The sequence below is a fragment of the Pantherophis guttatus genome, chromosome 4 (genome assembly GCF_059756535.1).
Source record: "Pantherophis guttatus breed Tessera chromosome 4, ASM5975653v1, whole genome shotgun sequence".
Lineage (NCBI taxonomy): Eukaryota > Metazoa > Chordata > Lepidosauria > Squamata > Colubridae > Pantherophis > Pantherophis guttatus.
The window spans coordinates 106490958-106510435 of NC_142066.1; the positions used below are offsets into that span (position 1 = coordinate 106490958).

At 41.4% G+C, this 19478-nt stretch overlaps 1 protein-coding gene across 2 annotated transcripts in view; it reads left to right on the plus strand.

Moving 5' to 3' along the window:
- Positions 1-19478, plus strand: part of GADL1 (GAD like acidic amino acid decarboxylase 1) — a 159670-nt gene that overhangs the window by 78579 nt on the left and 61613 nt on the right. For both annotated transcript variants that reach the window (XM_060685809.2, XM_034404095.3), the window contains exon 12: positions 10620-10819. In XM_060685809.2, coding sequence (XP_060541792.1) covers positions 10620-10819 — 200 coding nt within the window. The remainder of the gene's footprint in view (positions 1-10619; positions 10820-19478) is intronic.

A 19478-nucleotide genomic window follows, 5' to 3' on the forward strand; every position in this document is an offset into this window, starting at 1 on the left:
ATTTCAAAGAACAACAAATACCAGGAAATTTCAATACTATCATCCCATGATCTCATGAAATTAAATATTACATTCATAATCCCTGGTTTCTTGTTTGTATCTTTCTCATGTACTGTTATGTGTCAGGGTTTCAAGTAACACCTCCAACCAGTGGTGAAATCTAAAATTTGTTACTACCGGTTCTGTGGGCATGGCTTGGTGGGGGAGTAATGTGACTGGGTGGGCATGGCCAATTTTTTTTTTTTTTTTTTTACTTTTAAAACCATTTTTTCTACAACCTCTTCGGTGAAGAGGTTGTAAAAAATGCTTTCAAAAGGCTCCGACGATCCCAGCTGAGTTGCCTGATCGGCAGAGGCTTTTTTTTTTTAAATGCCTCTGCCGATCAGGCAACTCAGCTTGGATCGTCAGAGGCATTTAAAAGAAAAAAAGGGTTTTTTTCTTTTAAATGCCTCTGACGATCTCAGCTGAGTTGCCTGATCAGCAGAGGTTTTTTTTCTTTTAAATGCCACTGACGATCCCAGCTGAGCCGTGCGATCATCAGAGGCTTTTTTTTTTTTTACTTTTAAAAACTTTTTTTCGGCCAAAGAGGTTGTAGAAAAAATGCTTTTAAAAGTGAAAAAAAGTGATGACTGTGCGGTTCAGCTGGGCATGGTGGGGGGGCCAGGGATTTTTGCTACCGGTTCTCCGAACCACCCACCTCCATCGCTACCGGATCAGGCGATCCGGTCCAAACCGGGAGCATTTCACCCCTGCCCCCAACTAAAGAAGACTCTGAGGCTAGTGATTCCTCAAAGTTCCATTTTATTAGAGATGTCATATTGGCACATCTGGGAAAAACCAAATCTGAATGTTCCTGGGTTTTCCCCACCAAAAGAAAGTCAAAGACCCATCCCCTGCACCCACACATCCATCCCGTGATCCAATCAATCCACTATCCGAACTGGAGACAGCTTCTAGTCACTCCCATCCAGGTGCAGGCTGGACGTCCTTGACTTCCAGAGAAAAGAATATTGTTATGGCTATATATCTTCACCACTCCTTGCAAATACCCTCCTATTTTCCCAGGCACTAAGTGTGGCAGTCCTGAAGCTCCAAAGAAAAGATGGCCTCCAGAGGTGACATTGTGTGAATTTTGCTGTGAGATTAACCCTGAATTCATATACTCCTCAAAAACCCCAACATTATTTACGTAAAAATTTATGTATTATTTACACAAAACCTGCATAATCAGAATTCTAAAATGGGGGTTCAGTTGTGAGGTAATTCATATCTGCTACATTCTCCAGAAAGGTGGGGCCAGCAGTCAGGTATGGGTTAACTCCATCTGATCCACTTGGACGGATGCTAATTAAGAAGCTCCTCCTCTTCCTCCTGCCTCCCAGCTTTCAGACTCGGACGTGCTTTTTTGAGCTGCCCATATTTGACTGTTTTTTCTTCTAATTTCTCTCATCTAGCTTGCTCCCTGCTCTGGTTGAGCCAGCTTTTACCAGCAAGAGGAGATTCTTCCCCATTCTGCTGAGAGCTGCATGCAACAGCAGCATTGTGGAGGCTCCCAGCTTGGCTGGTTGAGCCTTCCTGCCAGCATGAAGGGTGAGCAGTCCCTGTTCTGCTGAAGGCCCTGAGCGGCTGCCCATGTGGCAGAGCAATGTGGAAGGCACCAAGGCTCTGGTTTGTCCTCTCGGCTCCTGTCGTGAACAGCAATCCAGCCGGAAACTGGTGAAGGCCATTCAGGTGAGACTCTGAATCAGCAGAGCCTTCCACAGCACTCCTGGGTTCTCCCTGATCACCAGCTGACTTCTGGGGGATTGGAGGCTTTCTCCTCCCCAGCTACAGGCCTCTAAGGGAACGATTGCACCCACGAGTTCTTCTCTGGAGTGCTAGGCCGCCAGGCTCGGCTTCTCCAACAGGTGCGCAGATTGTCATGAGACTGATCTTTTGACAAGGGGCTCCTCGCTGCAGCGGCCACATGAGCCAGCTCTTTTGTGCTATTTTTTCTCCCATCTGCCCTGTTGGGTTTGGGAGGGATTCGGACAGACCCTAGGATAGCCCAGCTCAGTCGGGCATTATAGAAGGTCCTTTTTGGCTAGAGTCAGGCTGCCACATGGCAATTGAGGCCTTCTCTTGCATCCAAGATGGCTGCCACCACTTCAAAAAAGTCCTGCAAATGGGCCATCCCGGCCTCATCTGCTGACAATCTCCTGGGTCAGGAGTCAGCTGGAGTTTCAGGGCCCACTTCTTTGGGGCAGGCTTCCTCTGCAGTTCCTGCTAGCCTTCCCAGACAAGCCTCCAAGGCTTCGGAAAGGGAAGCCCAGAAGAGGCATAGGGCCATGGAAAAGGCCATTGAGAAGGCCATTAAGGAGGCCAACAAGATGACACACAGTTCTCAATCTGCTGAACCTCCTATATCTCCTGCACCTCCCCCTCCTCCTGTAGTCCAGCCTGTTTCTCCTGTGCAAGGGTCTTCTGCAGCCTTGTCCCCTGTAGGTGGAACTCTTCAACTGCCATTACTGCCTGACATCAGTGATAGGCTTTTTCGTCCTATTTCAGGGCCAGGGCCTCCCTGGCCCCTCTTGGGGGCAATCACCGGGTCAGAGGGTTTCTTCAGCCCCAGCTCCCTTTACACCCACTGCTGCCAGCCTTTGGCCTCTCGAACAGGAGGAACCCCAGATTCCGGCCCATATGGCTGCCTTTATATCTGAGGTTATCCATCGTAGTGTATCCTCTTGCATGCAGCTACAGACCCAGGCTTGGGCTCCGGCCTATCCTAGCCCCAGGCCTATCACCAGGATCCCCAGCTCCTTTCCCAGACTGCTCCATCTCAGGAGTTAAATTACTCCTCTGTCTCTCTAGCCAGGACTCCCTAGATATGGAGGACAATTTGAGGGATCCTGAGTTATTAGAGGATGAGGACCTGTTGCCTGACCAGCCATCATTTGTGGGTCTCTTTTGGCCACAACTATTTAAGTCCTTGCTTCACAAGGCTAAGGCCACTACCCGGCTGGGACAGGTTAAACCACTGGATCCTCCTTCAGAGGGTCTTGACACGCCCATACCTCTCTTTTTGCAGCCGGCCATTGAACTTCCTGCCCCTCCTCTATTTTCTGATGTGGTGCAGTGACAGTGGGCGGCACCTATATCAGGGCCTAATCCCAAGAGCCTTGACCGCCGCCCCTATAATCTGGGTGCTGAGTTCGCTAACCTCCTGCAGGTCCCGAGTGTGGATTTCGCCAGTGGTGGCACTCACTGCTCCCCCTATTTTAACTGGTCCTCCAGAGGAAACCATCCACAGGATAAGAGGGCGGAGCAAGCTCTGGTCAAGGCACACTGGTCAGCAGCATGGGCCATTAAGGCTTCTTTGGCCGCATCATTTTTTCAGCAGGGCTGGCCTTTTATGACTTAAACTTCAGGACTGGTTGCCACCTTCTGATACCAGTTCCCAGCAGGATTTCAACAAGATAGAGGCTGTCCTCGAATTTGTGGCTGATGCTACCCTGGATTCTACTAGGTTCGCTGCCGAGGCCATTGGCTCTTCCATTTCAGCCAGGCGTATGCTTTGGCTCCACCACTAGAATTTTGACGCCCATAACAAATAGTGCCTTGCATCAGCCCCATATACCATATATGGGCAATCTATTTGGCCAATCCCTGGATCCCCTCCTGGTAGAAACCAGGGACAAACGTAAGGCCCTCCCTAGCCTCTCCCATAGATCAGAAAGGCCTCAGCCTTATTTTCGACCCTTTCAGGGTCCTCCGCATTCATGGTTCAGAGGTCTCAGAGATTCTTCTCTCCTAGACAGGGAACCCAGGACAGACAATGGGGGCAGGGACAGGCTTACCTCCATGTCCCCATTCTTCTGGGCCACAGGGAATATCTTCGTTTTTGCCATGCTGGGAGACATTATCAATATTGTGCCCTGCCATTTGGTCTCTCTTCTGCCCCAGGGTCTTTAGCAAAATCATGGCCTCCTTAGCAGCTCACCTCTGAACTTGACCGATACGGGTCCAGTTCTATTTGGATGACTTCCTCATTCTATCCAGTTCGGAGGACCTGGCGAGGCGGGACCTGAATTACACCCTTCAGGTTTTACAAGACCACGGCTTCTCAATCAACAAGCCCAAGAGTCATCTTACACCTATGACTTGCATTCAACACCTAGGGGCTATCATCGACACAGTTGAGAGCAGGGTGTACCTCTCCCCAAAGTGACTCTTGGTGAGGAAAGTGAAAACAGGGATTCCTATCATGCTTCGGCTATCCCAACTTTTGGGAAAAATGGTCTCATGCATTGGCATAGTGCCTTGGGCCCACCTCCACTTCAGGGCTCTGCAGTGGTTTCTTCTCCCGTATCAATGGAGATGACAGGGCTCTTCCAACCTCAAGGTTCTCGTTTCTCCGGAGGCTCTCCTCTCCCTCCAGTGGTGGGCATCCCCAGCTCTCTCCAGATCACATTGCCTGGTCCTTACAATGGATGCCATCCTCTATGGTAGGGGAGCCCACCTCGAAGCCCAGATAGCCCAAGGTCTGTGGGCTCAGGAGGATCTGAGCCACAACATCAATTGGTTGGAGCTATGGGTGATCCGCCTGGCTCTCAGGGCATTTGTTTTTAATTTGATTTATATGCCGCCCTTCTCCGGAGACTCAGGGCGGCTTACAATGCGCTAAGCAATAGCCTTCATCCTTTTGTATATTTATACAAAGTCAGCTTATTGCCCCCACAACTGGGTCCTCAATTTACCTACCTTAGAAAGGATAGAAGGCTGAGTCAACCTTGAGCCTGGCGAGATTCGAACCTGCAGTAATTGCAGGCAGCTGGTCTTAATAACAAGGTACTTTAGACCACTGTACTACCAAGGCTCTTTCAAGACATGGTCAGAGATTGGGACATTCTGATCCTGACAGAAAACGTGGCCGCCAAGGCACAGGTAAACCGCCTGGGCGGGACCCATTCCCGGCACCTCATGGAGGAAGCCAAGCGCCTGAGCCTCTGGGTGGAGACTCATTTGCGGTCCTTTCAGGCCGAGTACATCTCAGGGGTAGCGAGCATGCAAGCGGATTGGCTCAGCCGAGCTTCAGTCGACCAAATGGAGTGGCACCTACACCTGTCTCTCTTTCAGGAGCTGTCAGAAGGATTTGGTGCCCCAGACATCGACCTGTTCACCACCCAGTCAAACCGACAAACCAGGAGGTTCTTCGCCAGGTTTCCTCACCCGGAACCAGAGGGAGTTGATGCCTCCCGAAGGACTCGGGGCAGTGAACAGCCAAATAAAATACATATAATACAAATGTTAAAAAACCATTAAAGTACAATTAAATAATTGGCCCGGAAAACGAAATTTAAAACACCCCAAATTCATAAGACAAATTTAAAATTTAAAAATTTTAAATTTTTTAAAAAAGTTTAAAAGAGAGGTTAGGCCAGGCCAGCCTGCTGGAAAAGAAATGTTTTGATGGCACGGCGGAAAGCGCGCAGGTCCAGGATCCTCCGTATCTCTGGGGGGAGCTCGTTCCAGATGGCGGGTGCCCCCACAGAGAAGGCTCTGTTGGCAGAGGGGGTGGAGATGATTCTCCTGGCACCACATTGGCCCCGCCGGCCCTGGTTTGCAGATCTCATGGCTCAGCCAGAGGTCATTGGTACACGTGGACTCTCAGTGGTTCCAACTGACCGTCTGGCAATTGAGCGGGACTTGCTGAAGGGGAGCTACCTTTCACTGAAGGTTATCAACACTATCCTTGCATTGTGCCGGCTGTCTACATATACAACGCCACTTGGCGGGCTTTCAGCACCTGGTGCTATCAGTGGACCATTAAAACCATGGAGGCTTCGACGACGATTGTTTTGGACTTCCTCCAGGATGGCCTGGAGAAAGATTTGGCACCAAACACTCTTCAGAGGCAGGTAGCAGCCCTTTCCTCCATTTTGTCCTGTGGGGCTTCGGGTTCCCTTTCCTGTATCCTTTTGGTTAGAGAATTCCTCAAGGGATCCACTAACATTCAGCCTCTCGCTATACATCTTTACCTTACATGGGTTCTCACAAAGGTCTTGACATCCCTTACGTGGAGTCCCTTCGAACAGCTGAGAGAGGTCGGGCTATGTTTCCTTTCCTACAAGGTCGCATTTCTAATTGCCATTATGTCGGCCTGCTGGATATCAGAGCTGGCGGCCCTTTCGATCAGGAACAATCTTTGCATTTTTCATGCATATAGGGTCATCCTCCGTTTAGATCCTACGTTCATCCCTAAGGTTAACACGATAGTCCATAGGTCTCAGGAATTGATTTTGCCCAATTTCTGCCCTGATCCCTCCCATCACCTGGAACGTGCATGGCATACCTTAGATGTCTGGAGAGCTCTCCGTATCTACTTAAAACGTACCTCCTCCCAGCGGAGGTTGGAAGCTCTATTTGTATCCTTTCAGCCTTCCACCCTGGGTCACTGGGTTACATCTTCTACCCTAGGCTGCTGGATTCGGGCTACTATTGCTGTGGCCTATGAATCCCAGGCCTTGCCCCTCCTGCGACACTTCACTGCCCACTCAACCACGACTGCTGCCACTTCAGCCGTGTGGGCCACACAGGCTTCCTTGGAGGAGGTCTGTCGGGCTGCCACCTGGGCATCCCCATCTCCCTTTATCCACCATTACAAATTATATGTTTATGTATCGGCGGAGGCGGCCTTTGGCCATCGGGTTCTCCAACAGTTTCATACGGGGTTGGGAGCACCAGACCGGTTGGGCCCCTCCCAGTGACTACACGGCTTTGGTATGTCCCATACCTGACTGCTGGCCCCGCCTTTCTGGAGAATGGGTGTTATTCTTTCCTGAATGCCCTTTCTTGTAAAGGCGGGACCAGCAGTCAGTTCCACCCTTGTTCCTCCCGGTCCTGGTCTTTGGGAGGGCACTAAACTTCTCGTTGCAGCTCATCACATTGGTCTGCCACTTCATCCTCCTCTGAAAGCTGGGAGGCAGGAGGAAGAGGAAGAGCTTCTTAATTAGCAGACTCGGTCCAATTGGATCAGACGGAGTTAACCCATACCTGACTGCTGGCCCCGCCTTTACGAGAAAGTCGTTCAGGTGAGAACAACGCCCAATCTCCCTAAGGAAGTTTCAGGAAGTCTTAAGAAGCTTCTTTCTTTCAATCCTAATCTCTTTTCACAATATGTGAAAAGCATTACTTATAACTTTGTTTTTAAAACTGCTGGGAAAATGCATGGAATGTTAGACTATTGTAGCTAATTTAGAAGACCTCAAACTTATAAACAGGTTGGAATACATACTTCAATCAATGTAATGATTCTATATTTTGGTCATATGGTTTTATTCAGTTCAGATTTCACTGATGGCTTGTATTTAAGATATTAGAGATTTGTATAGAGTATTTTATATATGACATTAGATGATGAGAATGTAAACATTCCTATAAAAGCAAGCATTGTCCTTGGAATTCTTGACTTCTGAAATCTAAAACCTTTAGAGTAAAAACTTATCTTATGTTTAACAAAGTTTTGCAACTGTGTGAAATAATATATTTTTATTTTCCAGAGGAAAAAGATTCAGAATTCTAGCATGCTTAAAAATAAGGCAACTTTGTATAATGAGTACCTGAAGTATAGGAAGCCTCCTTATTTTGGCTTGGTTCACATATCACATTAAGTGTTTTACAGACAATGGTGGCTAAATTCACACAATACTCTTAAGCCCACACCAAATAAACCAAGTTCAGTTTTAGCATTAAGGGTAAATGCAGTCAAACAAATGGTCTGTTTAATCTATCAGTTCTGGCATTAATTGATAATTATTTCCTCAGGAATGTAAGTCTAGTTTCCTGAATAATGGATCTGCGGTTGTACATGAGCTTTGTATGCTTGAGTGTGTTTAGATTACATATTTTTTATTTTGATGCTTTCTTGCAGCACTAGACCCTGCATCCCTTCATTATTGTCTTCATATATCTTTATCTGATGACTTTGATCTTCATGAAGTCATTTTCAAGGCATATTCATAGTAGTTTAATATTTTGCATTAAATACAGGTGTTTTTGCAATGGTATTTTCTATGGAAATAATGTAAAGAGCAAAGACAGATCAATAACTAATAGAATAATTTATTTTAAAATGTAAATTATTTTGTAATAAAAGAGGTTCCTTGCTATAAGGTTTAAACACAGTCTATTATAGAATTTTAAAACAAGATCAAAGTTGATTTGTACTTGTATCTATTTTTGTGGTGCAAAAGGAGCTAGTTATATCATAAATTTTGAGGCATGATGATAATGAAACATTTCAAACCTAGTGGAGATTAGAACACTTTGTGGCTGTGAAAGTGATTCCATTTGGCATTGAAGCCAATATGTCGTTAAAAATTCTGGAAGGAGTCTTGTGAAACTCTTAATAGCTTCAGTAAGAATTTATTTTAAACTCAATAGACTTTTCTTAACAGATAGTCTTCGATTTACAACCATTTCTTAAGTGGCCTTTCAAAGCACAATTGTATTTAAAAAGGTCACGTATGATCATTTTTCATACTTATAACAGTTGCAACTTCTCTGTAATCACATGATCAAAATTCTATCACTGGGCAAGTACATGTATTTATTATGGTTGCAGTGTCCTGAGGTTTTATCACCTTACAGAGAAAGTCAATGGGGAAGCCAGATTCACTTAACATGTTACTAATGTAACAATTGCAGTGATTCACTTAACAACTTTTGCAACAAAGATTGTAAAATGGGGCAAAGCTCATTTAACAACTGTCTTGCCTAGCAATGGAAATTTTGGGTTTAACTGCAGTTTTAAGTCATGAACTACCTGTATCAAATTGGTATAATGTGCTGTGAGTTCCCTCTCATTCTCTTTGTGGCCCTTTGCTATCTTTAGGTAACAAAGGATCACAAAACATTCAACTGTAGATCCTATGAAGAGTAAATGTGGGTGTTTTGCTGCCATCAGATCTACCAGAAAAGAAACATGAACTAAAAGGAAATTTGAAAATATTTGGTTTTATTTTAGGGGAAAAAACCCAGTGGTTCTAAATGTGGAAATTGAAATTATTTTTAAAATAAAAATTTAATTTAATTTAATTTAATTTAATTTCCAATTTATATACCGCCCTTCTCCCTGAGGACTCAGGGCAGTGTACAGCCAAGATAAGAACATAGAATACAAATATTAAAAACAGTTAAAAATATATATAAATTTGGCCCAAAAGTTAAGAAGTCACAAACTGATTAAAAGAATTTAAAAATTTCTTCTTAAACCAGCCCGGCTTGCTGGAAAAGATGGGTTTTAAGGGCACGATGGAAGGCATTGAGGTCATGGATTCGCCTTATCTCAGGGGGCAACTGATTCCAGAGGGTAGGAGCCCCCACAGAGAAGGCCCTCCCCCTGGGGGTCACCAGCCTACATTGTTTGGCTGATGGCACCCTGAGAAGGCCCTCTCTGTGGGAGCGCACAGGTCGATGGGAGGTCGTCGGTAGCAGCAGGCGGTCTCGCAGATAGCTAGGCCCTATGCCATGGAGCACTTTAAAGGTGATAACCAACACCTTGAAGCGCACCCGGAAGACCACCGGGAGCCAGTGCAGCTCGCGCAGAAGTGGTGTTACATGGGAGCGCCCTGTTGCTCCCATCACTACCCGCGCTGCTGCGTTCTGGACCAGTTGGAGCCTCCGGGTGCTCTTCAAGGGGAGCCCCATGTAGAGAGCATTGCAGTAGTCAAGGCGAGAGGTGACGAGGGCGTGAGTGACTGTGCACAAGGAATCCCGATCGAGAAAGGGCCGCAACTGGCGAATCAGGTGAACCTGACAGAAGGTCCCCCTGGTAACAGCTGTCAGATGTTCCTCCAAAGACAGCTGCCTATCCAGGAGGACTCCCAGATTGCGAGCCCTTTCAGTGGGGGCCAAAGACTCGCCCACAATAGTCAGTGATGGAGTCAACTGACTATATCGGGATGCCGGGAGCCATAGCCACTCAGTCTTGGAAGGGTTGAGTTTGAGCCTGTTCCTCCCCATCCAGATCCGCACGGCCTCCAGGCACTGGGACATCACTTCAAGGGCATCGTTGGGGTGGCCTTCAATCTAATTCAATCTATAGTTGAATACGTTGTGATTCTTAGTAATCAAGAGATAGCAAGGGCCACAAAAAAATGAGGTGGAACTCCCACTACTTTGTACAATAGTATCTCGAGTGCCTCTAGCTGTGAAGCAATAAGAAGCAACTGAAGCAATTCTTTTAACTTAAAATAGAAATTTGGAATAAGAAAAGACTATTGAGTTTTAACTAGGTTCTTAAAGTAGTAAAGGTTTACCTTTAAAAAAGTCTATAATACTTACACCAGTGCCGTGGCCTTTAAAAACTGTGTTGTTTCTAAAATGATAATTTGACTACTCAAACAACAACTTTAAATCCTCTCCCTTTCTTTTGAAGAATGTTGGCGCTGCTGAATTTGTGGTTCCATTATGTTTTTATATATATATATTTTAAAACAATTGCTCATGGTCATTTTGTTTCTAAAGATGGTAAGTTATGCAATATTGGCTGTTTTTCTTATATGCTAGAAATTAATGTGTTATCCTGAATACAGTAAAGATTTTTAATCCTGTTTCATTTTGTTTTACATCTAAAACAGGGCTTGCTTAAGAGATGCTACTCTGCCAATGCCTCATATCTGTTCCAACAAGACAAATTTTATGACATCAGTTATGACACAGGTGATAAATCCATTCAGTGTAGCAGAAGAGCAGATGCATTTAAATTCTGGATGACATGGAAAGCTCTAGGAACAACTGGCCTTGAGAAGAGAGTAAACAGAGCCCTTGCTTTAGTCAGGTATGAATTTTCATTGATAAAAGTTTTTGACATACTACAGTATTTAAAATATATTGTTTGGGGTTGGGATAACTCCTATAAAGAGTTGAAAATTGGAAATGTAGTTCAAACATACTTAGAATAAAACCTTGGTTTTCCAACTGGAGAACAAACATTATTCTCACATTCCCTTTCTTCTTTTCCCTCATGGGTCTTAATGTAAATATGTTCTAGTACCATGATGGTGAACCTCTGGCACACGTACCAGAGGTGGTACACAGAGCCCTCTCTGTGGGCACGCACTCCGTCGCCAGCTGCACTTCTGGTTTCCGAAAATGGCCTGAAAATGGTCCAAAAAATGGCCTGAAAACAGCCAAAAAACAGGCATACATGCGCCGGGCAGCTGGTGTTCGGGTTTCTGGTGCTCCGGCATGCACACATGCACACATATGCATGCGTGTTCCAGTTTGGGCACTCGGTCCCGAAAAGGTTTGCCATCACTGTTCTAGTATGTGAAGTTAAATTATGTTTTGCATTATCTTGCTTTTTTCTGCTTGTGATTAGAGATGTTGATTATTTTCAGTGGATATTTTAAGTTTTTATTTAGTTTATCTATTATCTAAACACCCATCTTATAATGAACTCTAGGTAACTATGACAACTTTTAACTACCAGGAGTCCTTTGTATATTAAGATGGTATATTAATAAGAAATTTAAAAAAAACGTTCCTATGTTTAGCAAAATTGGCATTGTGCTGTGTTCAAACCAAGGAAACCTATTATATAAACTCTTCTCATAGTCCTTGAAGCAATTCAAACCATAGTTTTTATTTGTAATGAAAACATTTATATACAAGTTCTAAACTTCCAGTTCAGTACATTGTAACAAAACATTGAATTATGGCATAGAAAGTAAAGGCATATATAAGTTCTAACCTTCCAGTTCAGTACATTGTAACAAAACATTGAATTATGGCATAGAAAGTAAAGGCATGGGAGGGATTTAAATATAAGTTCTAACCTTCCAGTTCAGTACATTGCAACAAAACATTGAATTATGGCATAGAAAGTAAAGGCATGGGAGGGATTTTATTAGAAATAGATTAGTAGACATGGGAGGGATTTTATTAGAAATAGATTAGTATGAAGTAATACAGTTTTTTGATTCAATAATATTTCTAATAATACATTTGAAAAACCATAATATTTTTTTAAATCTTAATATGCATTTGATTATATCAGCAAACTTTTTATTAGAATATTACTGAAAATGACAATATTCCTGCTATTCCATAATAGTATGCAAACTGTGTTTTGGTTTGCAATGAATTAAACATAAATAATGGGTTTCATATAAGTAACAAGCTCCTTACTACTAAAACAATATTAGCTGTATTTAATATTGGGATATTGTTTAAATTATAATTTTATTAAAGTCCCAGTTACCGGTAGATTTAACTGATTCAATAGAGTTTTTTTTAAAAAAGAATAATGCAATATAAATCCCATTGAAATATGAGGTTCTTCCCTTCAATATGAGATTCTTCCATTCCATTCTGCCTTTTCTGAAAGAAAAAGTAAGTTTCCTATAAATATACATATCACTGTTAATATATATCATTGTGATGGGTTAGATCAACATGTTCTAATGTAATTGTAAAATATAGTCTCTTTTTCATGCTTTCTACTGTGTATAGTTGCAAAGAAGAGGAGCTATCTCTATTAAAATTCCTACACACCCACATATGATTATAAGAAATTATACTGTAGTTCAGTCCTTCTAAGCCCTGCAATTTCTTTTTGCCAATCATAGCAGCAACATCAACCCAATGTTTCTAATACTTTATTGTCTTCCCTAAGTATCTATAAATGATTTGTTTGAAAAATTGCTGTTATTTGATAATCACTAGGGTGATATTCAGCACTGTAGCATCTTTACTGATATTAGCATTAGGCACCAGAACTTTATTACTGAGATATCTGTTTCTCTGGCTAAAAAGTCTGGTTTGCTAAATGTTGTGGCCAGCTATTTCAGATTATGTCACAGTAAACTGTACTGTGATGCTGCAGAGATAATATTTCAGGGTCCCTGAATACACTTTTCTTCATTCTGGAGGTAGCCCATGGACCTTTGAAAAAAAATAAAGGACAAGATTTCTCCTTTGCTAACTGCCAGGCTGGCAGATGTTTTTATACAGGCAGAAGTATGGTTTAGTTTTTGAATTAGCTGTTGTATGTATTTACTATTTTCCCTTGCTTTCTGGAGAATATTGAATTCCATGTCTTCAAATTCTACAGAAGATCAGAAACTGGCAGAGAAGTTTTCCTTGCAGGGATGCATAGTATTTTAAAATGATTGCAATAGAGTGCTCAGCTGATCCCATAGGAAATATTTGTGTGCTTTATAGATATCCTGCCAAACTTCTATAGTCATCTGTGCTAGAGTAATATGTTCTGAAGCAATGTTTGCCTCTGTTATAGTGCTGCCGCTGTACAATCTTTTTTTTTATTGAAAAAGTTTTTCAAATACAAATTTTCCCCCTTTCCCCCCCCACTCCCTAACCCCCCTCCCCCTCCCCTCCCCCCATGGCTTCTGCAAGATGAAATCCAAATTAATATCACATTATATAATACTTTACCACCCTTTTACACCACCCCCTATGTGCTAAACATTTCTTTCTAACATTATTATTATGTCCCCCGCATACTATACATTTCAAACAACATTTGGCTATGAAACTATATAATAAATCCTAATTTGGCATTTATTCTACTCATAATCCACCCCCATACGTATATCTCTTAACACAAATCTTTTAAGTATATTAATATCTAAGCATAACATCCCTTTTCCTAGCTGTACAATCTTTGATACCTTGGGGTAAAGCAATACCTTTCATAATTTCTTTTTGTTTTTAAAGAGGTACTTTTGAAGTGACTAGAATATGAGGCACATAAAATATTCTTTAAAATTCTTTATACCAGGAATATGTTGATGAATATAAATCAAAACAGTACTTTTAATTATTATTGCATTCATTTAGATAGTGTTAATGCTGGTGGCAACAGAGCACCATGGCAATCTGGTTGCATGGATATGCACTGAAGAGGGAGGAGTCATATATACTTGCTCATTAAAAACAAACATCTTGGCAATTGCCCTTGATCCAGTATAAATAATTTCTTTGTTGTTCTCCTTAATGAATCCCTGGACAATCTTTGCAAAATGTTATGAAAAATGCCAGATTGTTGTCATAAGTTATGATGTGAGTGTTTAAAATCAGTATTTTTAGAAATCTATTCAATGTTGTGAATTATTTTCTGAGCATTTCTCCAAACAAGGTTTTGTCATATGTACAATTTTTTATCTAAGATCAGATTCCTAGGATTAAATTCTATATGATTGCAATGATGAATAGATTTGGTTGTAATTTTGATCCATCTACCCTGTTTCCCCAAAAATAAGACCCAACCGGAAAATAAGTCCTAGCATGATTTTTCAGGATGCTTATAATATAAACCCTACCCCCAAAATAAGCCCCAGTTAAGGTTGTCAGCCAAATGGATGCATTTAGTACCATATTTCCCTCAAAATAAGACCTAACCAAAAAATAAGCCCTAATGCATATTCTGGAGCAAAAATTAATATAAGACCCAGTCTTATTTTCAGGGATACACGGTAACTAATCGACAGTCTTAAGCAATACATTATTTATTAAGTCCTAGTTCAAAATGTCAGCTGTCCAACTAGTAAACCCAAAACAAGGAAACACTCTCGGGAGAATTGAATTCCCAAAAGTAAAACTTTATTGGATACACCATATTGGTACTGAAGAAACAAAACCAGCTCTGATTTTCCTGCACACATACTTGCCTAGTTAAACAATAGCTTCTCCTTCTTCCCACCTGGGTTGATCACATTGTCCAATTATGAAATGTCCTCTTGTTATGTGAACAGTCCATCACTTTCTCAGCATCTGCTGAGACCTGTCATGACCTTGATGGTTTCCATACTCTCATGATCTCTGCATACAGTCTCCGCATTCCATTTCCCCCCAGTCCATTGGCAAATTGAAAAGCATTAGGATTTGAATGAAGCAAAGTGATTCAATCTTGACAGAAATATAGATAAAATATTCAAGAATAATAGAATATAATTTCTGTGAGAGAAGAGCATATTTTCTTTTTCTTTTTGTCAGCTTCAATTTGATTTTGGAATTTGTTTATTCATCCAATATTTATAACTGCCCATCTCAGCTACTGATTTAGCCAGTGACTTTTTTTTTTTTTAATTTGATTTATATGCCGCCCTTCTCCGAAGACTCAGGGCGGCTTACAATGTGCTCAGCAATAGCCTTCATCCTTTTGTATATTTATACAAAGTCAGCTTATTGCCCCCACAAACTGGGTCCTCATTTCACCTACCTTAGAAAGGATGGAAGGCTGAGTCAACCTTGAGCCTTGGCGAGATTCGAACCCTGCAGTAATTGCAGGCAGCTGGTCTTAATAAGCTTAATAACAGGGTGCCTTAAACCCCTGTACTACCAAGGCTCTTAAGCGGCTTACAATTCTAAAATTAATTCATTTTGGTGCTTAATAATTCTGGATAGTTCCAAACAAGTAAAAAACCTATATAATAGTAAGTGAAAAATAAAAGATGTCAAAATTACAAACCGGCCAGGAACAGAGCAAAGGGTCACTGTTCTCTCTTGTCAAAAGCCTGAAAGAAGAGCCAGGTCTTCAAGGCCTTTATAAACAAGAGGCCAGCTGGATCTTGGTGGGGAGGAGCCTCATTACGGAAGGCAGGTATTGCTGCAGAATTGCCTCTGTGCTTCGTTTCTTTTGGCTAATATTGCTGGCTGGAAAATTCTGAGAATTGAAGCCACATATCTTAGAGTTGCCAAGTTTGAAAAACATTGGTCTGTTGGCTCACAAAATGGATAAGATTCCACCAAGTCTTAATTTATTTAGGATTTTTTGGCAATATGACAGTGGTTTATCATTGCGTTCTTTAAATATGTACTTTTGACTTCCTAGTCTAATTTATAGTGCTGCAATTTCCTCTGATTTCTCATAAAAATATGATAACAGATCTAATCCTTCTTAACTTTTTTGAAATCAGAAAATCTGCTTATAAAGTGGCATGTAATCTATGCCAACCTTGGGTCTATTGTATTTGTTTTGATAGTTTCAAGTCCTTTAAAAGAGGAGGAAATAGATATGTCTATTTCTTTTCATTTCCAGAACATAAACCAGTAATATTGTAGGTTTTCCTGTGGTTTTCCCATTGGAACCATTCTTGAACATGCTACATTTCTCTGATTTTCTGCTGTTTTTTTCCATTTCTCCCAATTGCTAATGATCTTTCTATCCTGCTCACCAGGGTTTTCAATTATCTCCATTGCCTTTGCTTCTTTGCCAAGCCCCTGATCATTCTTCCTGGCTTCCATGCCTGTAAGAAATGCAGCTGGTGAGGCAGAAACCAGTGGTTCCCAAGCTAGAGAGAGGTGGGTTTTTTTATGTCCACATAGATTATATCCCTTGCAAATCTATCAAGAGACTAGCTAAATATTCATTGATTCAAAATGTGGAAAGAAAAAGCCACACATTGAAACTCTGGAGTACACATGTTTGTAGGAGTTTGGTTCTTGTGTATTATAAGGCAGAATTCTTTATATATGTTTAATGAAGAGAAGGACTAGGGGAGACATGATAGCAGTGTTCCAATATCTCATGGGCTGCCACAAAGAAGAGGGAGTAAAGCTATTCTCCAAAGAACCTGAGGGCAGGACAAGAAGCAATAGGTGGAAGCTAATCAAGGAGAGAGGCAACCTAGAACTAAGGAGAGATTTCCTGACAGTTAGAACAATTAACCAGTGGAACAACTTGCCTGCAGAAGTTGTGAATTCTCCAACACTGGAAGTTTTTAATAAGAGATTGGACAACCTTTGTCTGAAATGGTATAGGACCTTCAAGGTCCCTTCCAACTCTGTTATTCTATTTTATTCTATAATTTTTACTGAGAGTTTTAACAACAACAGTAAGAACTAATACAAACTAAAATACAATGAAAAGGCGTAAAAAAACAAAAGGTTAAAAGCATAGAAAGAAAAAAGTATATAAGAATAGAAATAAATAAATAAAAATATAAAAATGTGGCTTCTGGTCTTTTTCAGAGCATTTATAAGTACAATTATGGTATATTTTAACCTCTCTGTGTAAAGTTGTGCCACAAGTTTCTTCTTTCTATAATTATTCTATCTAATCATCAAAATCATAAATCATAAGTTTTTTCTATTTTATTCAAATGTCCATAAGTCCCTTCATCAATAAATGTAGATAGCCATTTCAGCTATTTCTGTCATTTTTATCAAGCATTCCCCCCTACCTTGTAGGCAGTGGTGGGATTCAATTTTTTTAACAACAGGTTCTGTGGGCGTGGCTTAGTTGGGGGTGTGGCTTGGCAATCATGTGGCTGGGTGGGCGTGGCTAGCTGGTCACATGACTGTGTAGGCATGCCTAGCTGGTCATGTGACTGTAGGCGTGGCTAGCTGGTCATGTGACCGGGTGGGCGTGGCTATGTGCATAGGTACTACTCAGAGGGCTGAAAAAAAGTCATTTCTGACTGGGCCTCGCACTTTTGACCGGTCCTCACACTTATGACCATCCTCACATTTATGCCCATGCAGCTTTCTTAACAACCATGTCACTCATTTCACAACTGCTTCTCTTCACCATGGTGACAAGATAGGGCAAAAACATAAAATGTGAGGACAGTCGTAAGTTCGAGGACTGGTCAAAAGTGCGAGGACCAGTCAAAAATAACTTTTTCAGCCCTCTGAGTAGCCCATATGCACAAAAGGACTACCCAGAGGGCTGAAAAAAGTGATTTCTGACAGGTCCTCGCACTTTTGACCGGTCTTCGCACTTATGACTGGTCATCATTTATGCCCATTGTAGCATTCTTAACAACCATGTCACTCATTTCACAACTGCTTCTCTTCACCATGGTGACAAGATAGGGCAAAAACGTAAAATGTGAGGACAATCGTAAGTTCGAGGACTGGTCAAAAGTGCGAGGACCAGTCAGAAATAACTTTTTCAGCCCTCTGAGTAGTCCATATGCATAAAAGGATACAGCAATAGAGAGGGATGAAGGAAGGGAAGGGAAATTGGAGTAGGAGGGAGGGTAAGAGAGGGAGGAAGAGAGGAGGAGAAGGAGAAAGGAAGAGGAAGTAGGGAGGAGAAGAAGAGGGGGAGGAAGAGAAAGTAAGAAGGAAAGAAAAGAGAGAGGTGGTAGGTTTGAGGAGAAAGATTGCTGTACAATAAAAAAGATAAAAGGGAAGAAAGCCAATCCCAAACAAATATAAAGATATTAAGATAAAAGAATGAATTGTTAAACTTTAAAGAATAAAAGAGAACAAATATGAATAAATAACAATAATTAGAAACACACATACAAACATACAATGTATTTTCTTTGAACAGAGTATTTGGCCGGTTCACAAATTTAAACAGTGTTTAGTCATTTCAATTAAATTTACAATTTCTATATTTCCTTTTTGCCATATTTATTCCTCATCTATTTTTGTAAAAAACCAATATTACCCTTCATCCTCATCTCTAATCTTAATCAAATTCAATTTTTCCCTTCTATTCTATATTATACCCCTTCCCATTGTCATATATTTTTATATCCATCCTCACATTGGTTAATTATGTAATATTAGTTGTTTAATATAAATTCAACATTTTAATATAAATCAATTAGTTATATAACTACCTTTTTTGTATATTAATCAATATGAACATGAATATTCCAATTATTTCCATGCAATCCAATTTCTTACAAATCAATTAATTATATTTACCAATAATAATAAACCAAATAATTTCCCCCATATATTCCTCCAAACCACAACTTAACCATTTCTGCTTTCAGAAATATACAATTAATAGTATCTCAATTATTACAATTCCCTAGTTAAATAGAGCTTTTTTTCTTTTGTGTTTTAAAATCTTGAACTCTCCTCTTTTTCCCTAAATTTCCCATTGTTTGCACCTACCTTTTTTGGTGAGGAAAAAGAAAAGAAATCTGCCTGCCTAATTATCCAATGTTGCAGCAACAGCAAAGCAGTTTCAGTTTCGTTTTTCAGGATAGCTAGGGGGAAAAAAAATTGCTCCAGCAAGCAGCAGAGCCCTGAGCAAAACAGCTGAGACAAATCAGCTGAGACTCGGGAGCCGATCTAAGCAAGGGCTAATTAGCCTATGCTGAAGCTCCGCGGGCCAATAAAATTATAAAAAAACACCGAACCGTTTGTTAAATTGCTGGCTCGCTCGCCCCATTTATTGGCAATAAATAGTAGTGCGGAGGGGCGGGGCAAGGGGTGGGGCGAGCCAGCAATTTAACAAAGGGTTCGGCCGAACCCCCTAGAACCCCCAGAATCCCACCACTGCTTGTAGGTATTGCCAGATCTTTCCATCATTGTATATAAAAGTGGCATTGCATGGCTCTTTATTACGTGTTTAACTATCAGTCCGAGAAAGAAAAGTTCTGGTTTCAGTATTCTAACTGGGATTTATTTCAGCACAATTGCATCGGTATGATCCATTTTCAGTCTAGTATTAAAATGCTGCTTGGTCTCTAGGCTTTTTTCTAACAAAGTGTGCAACTATATTT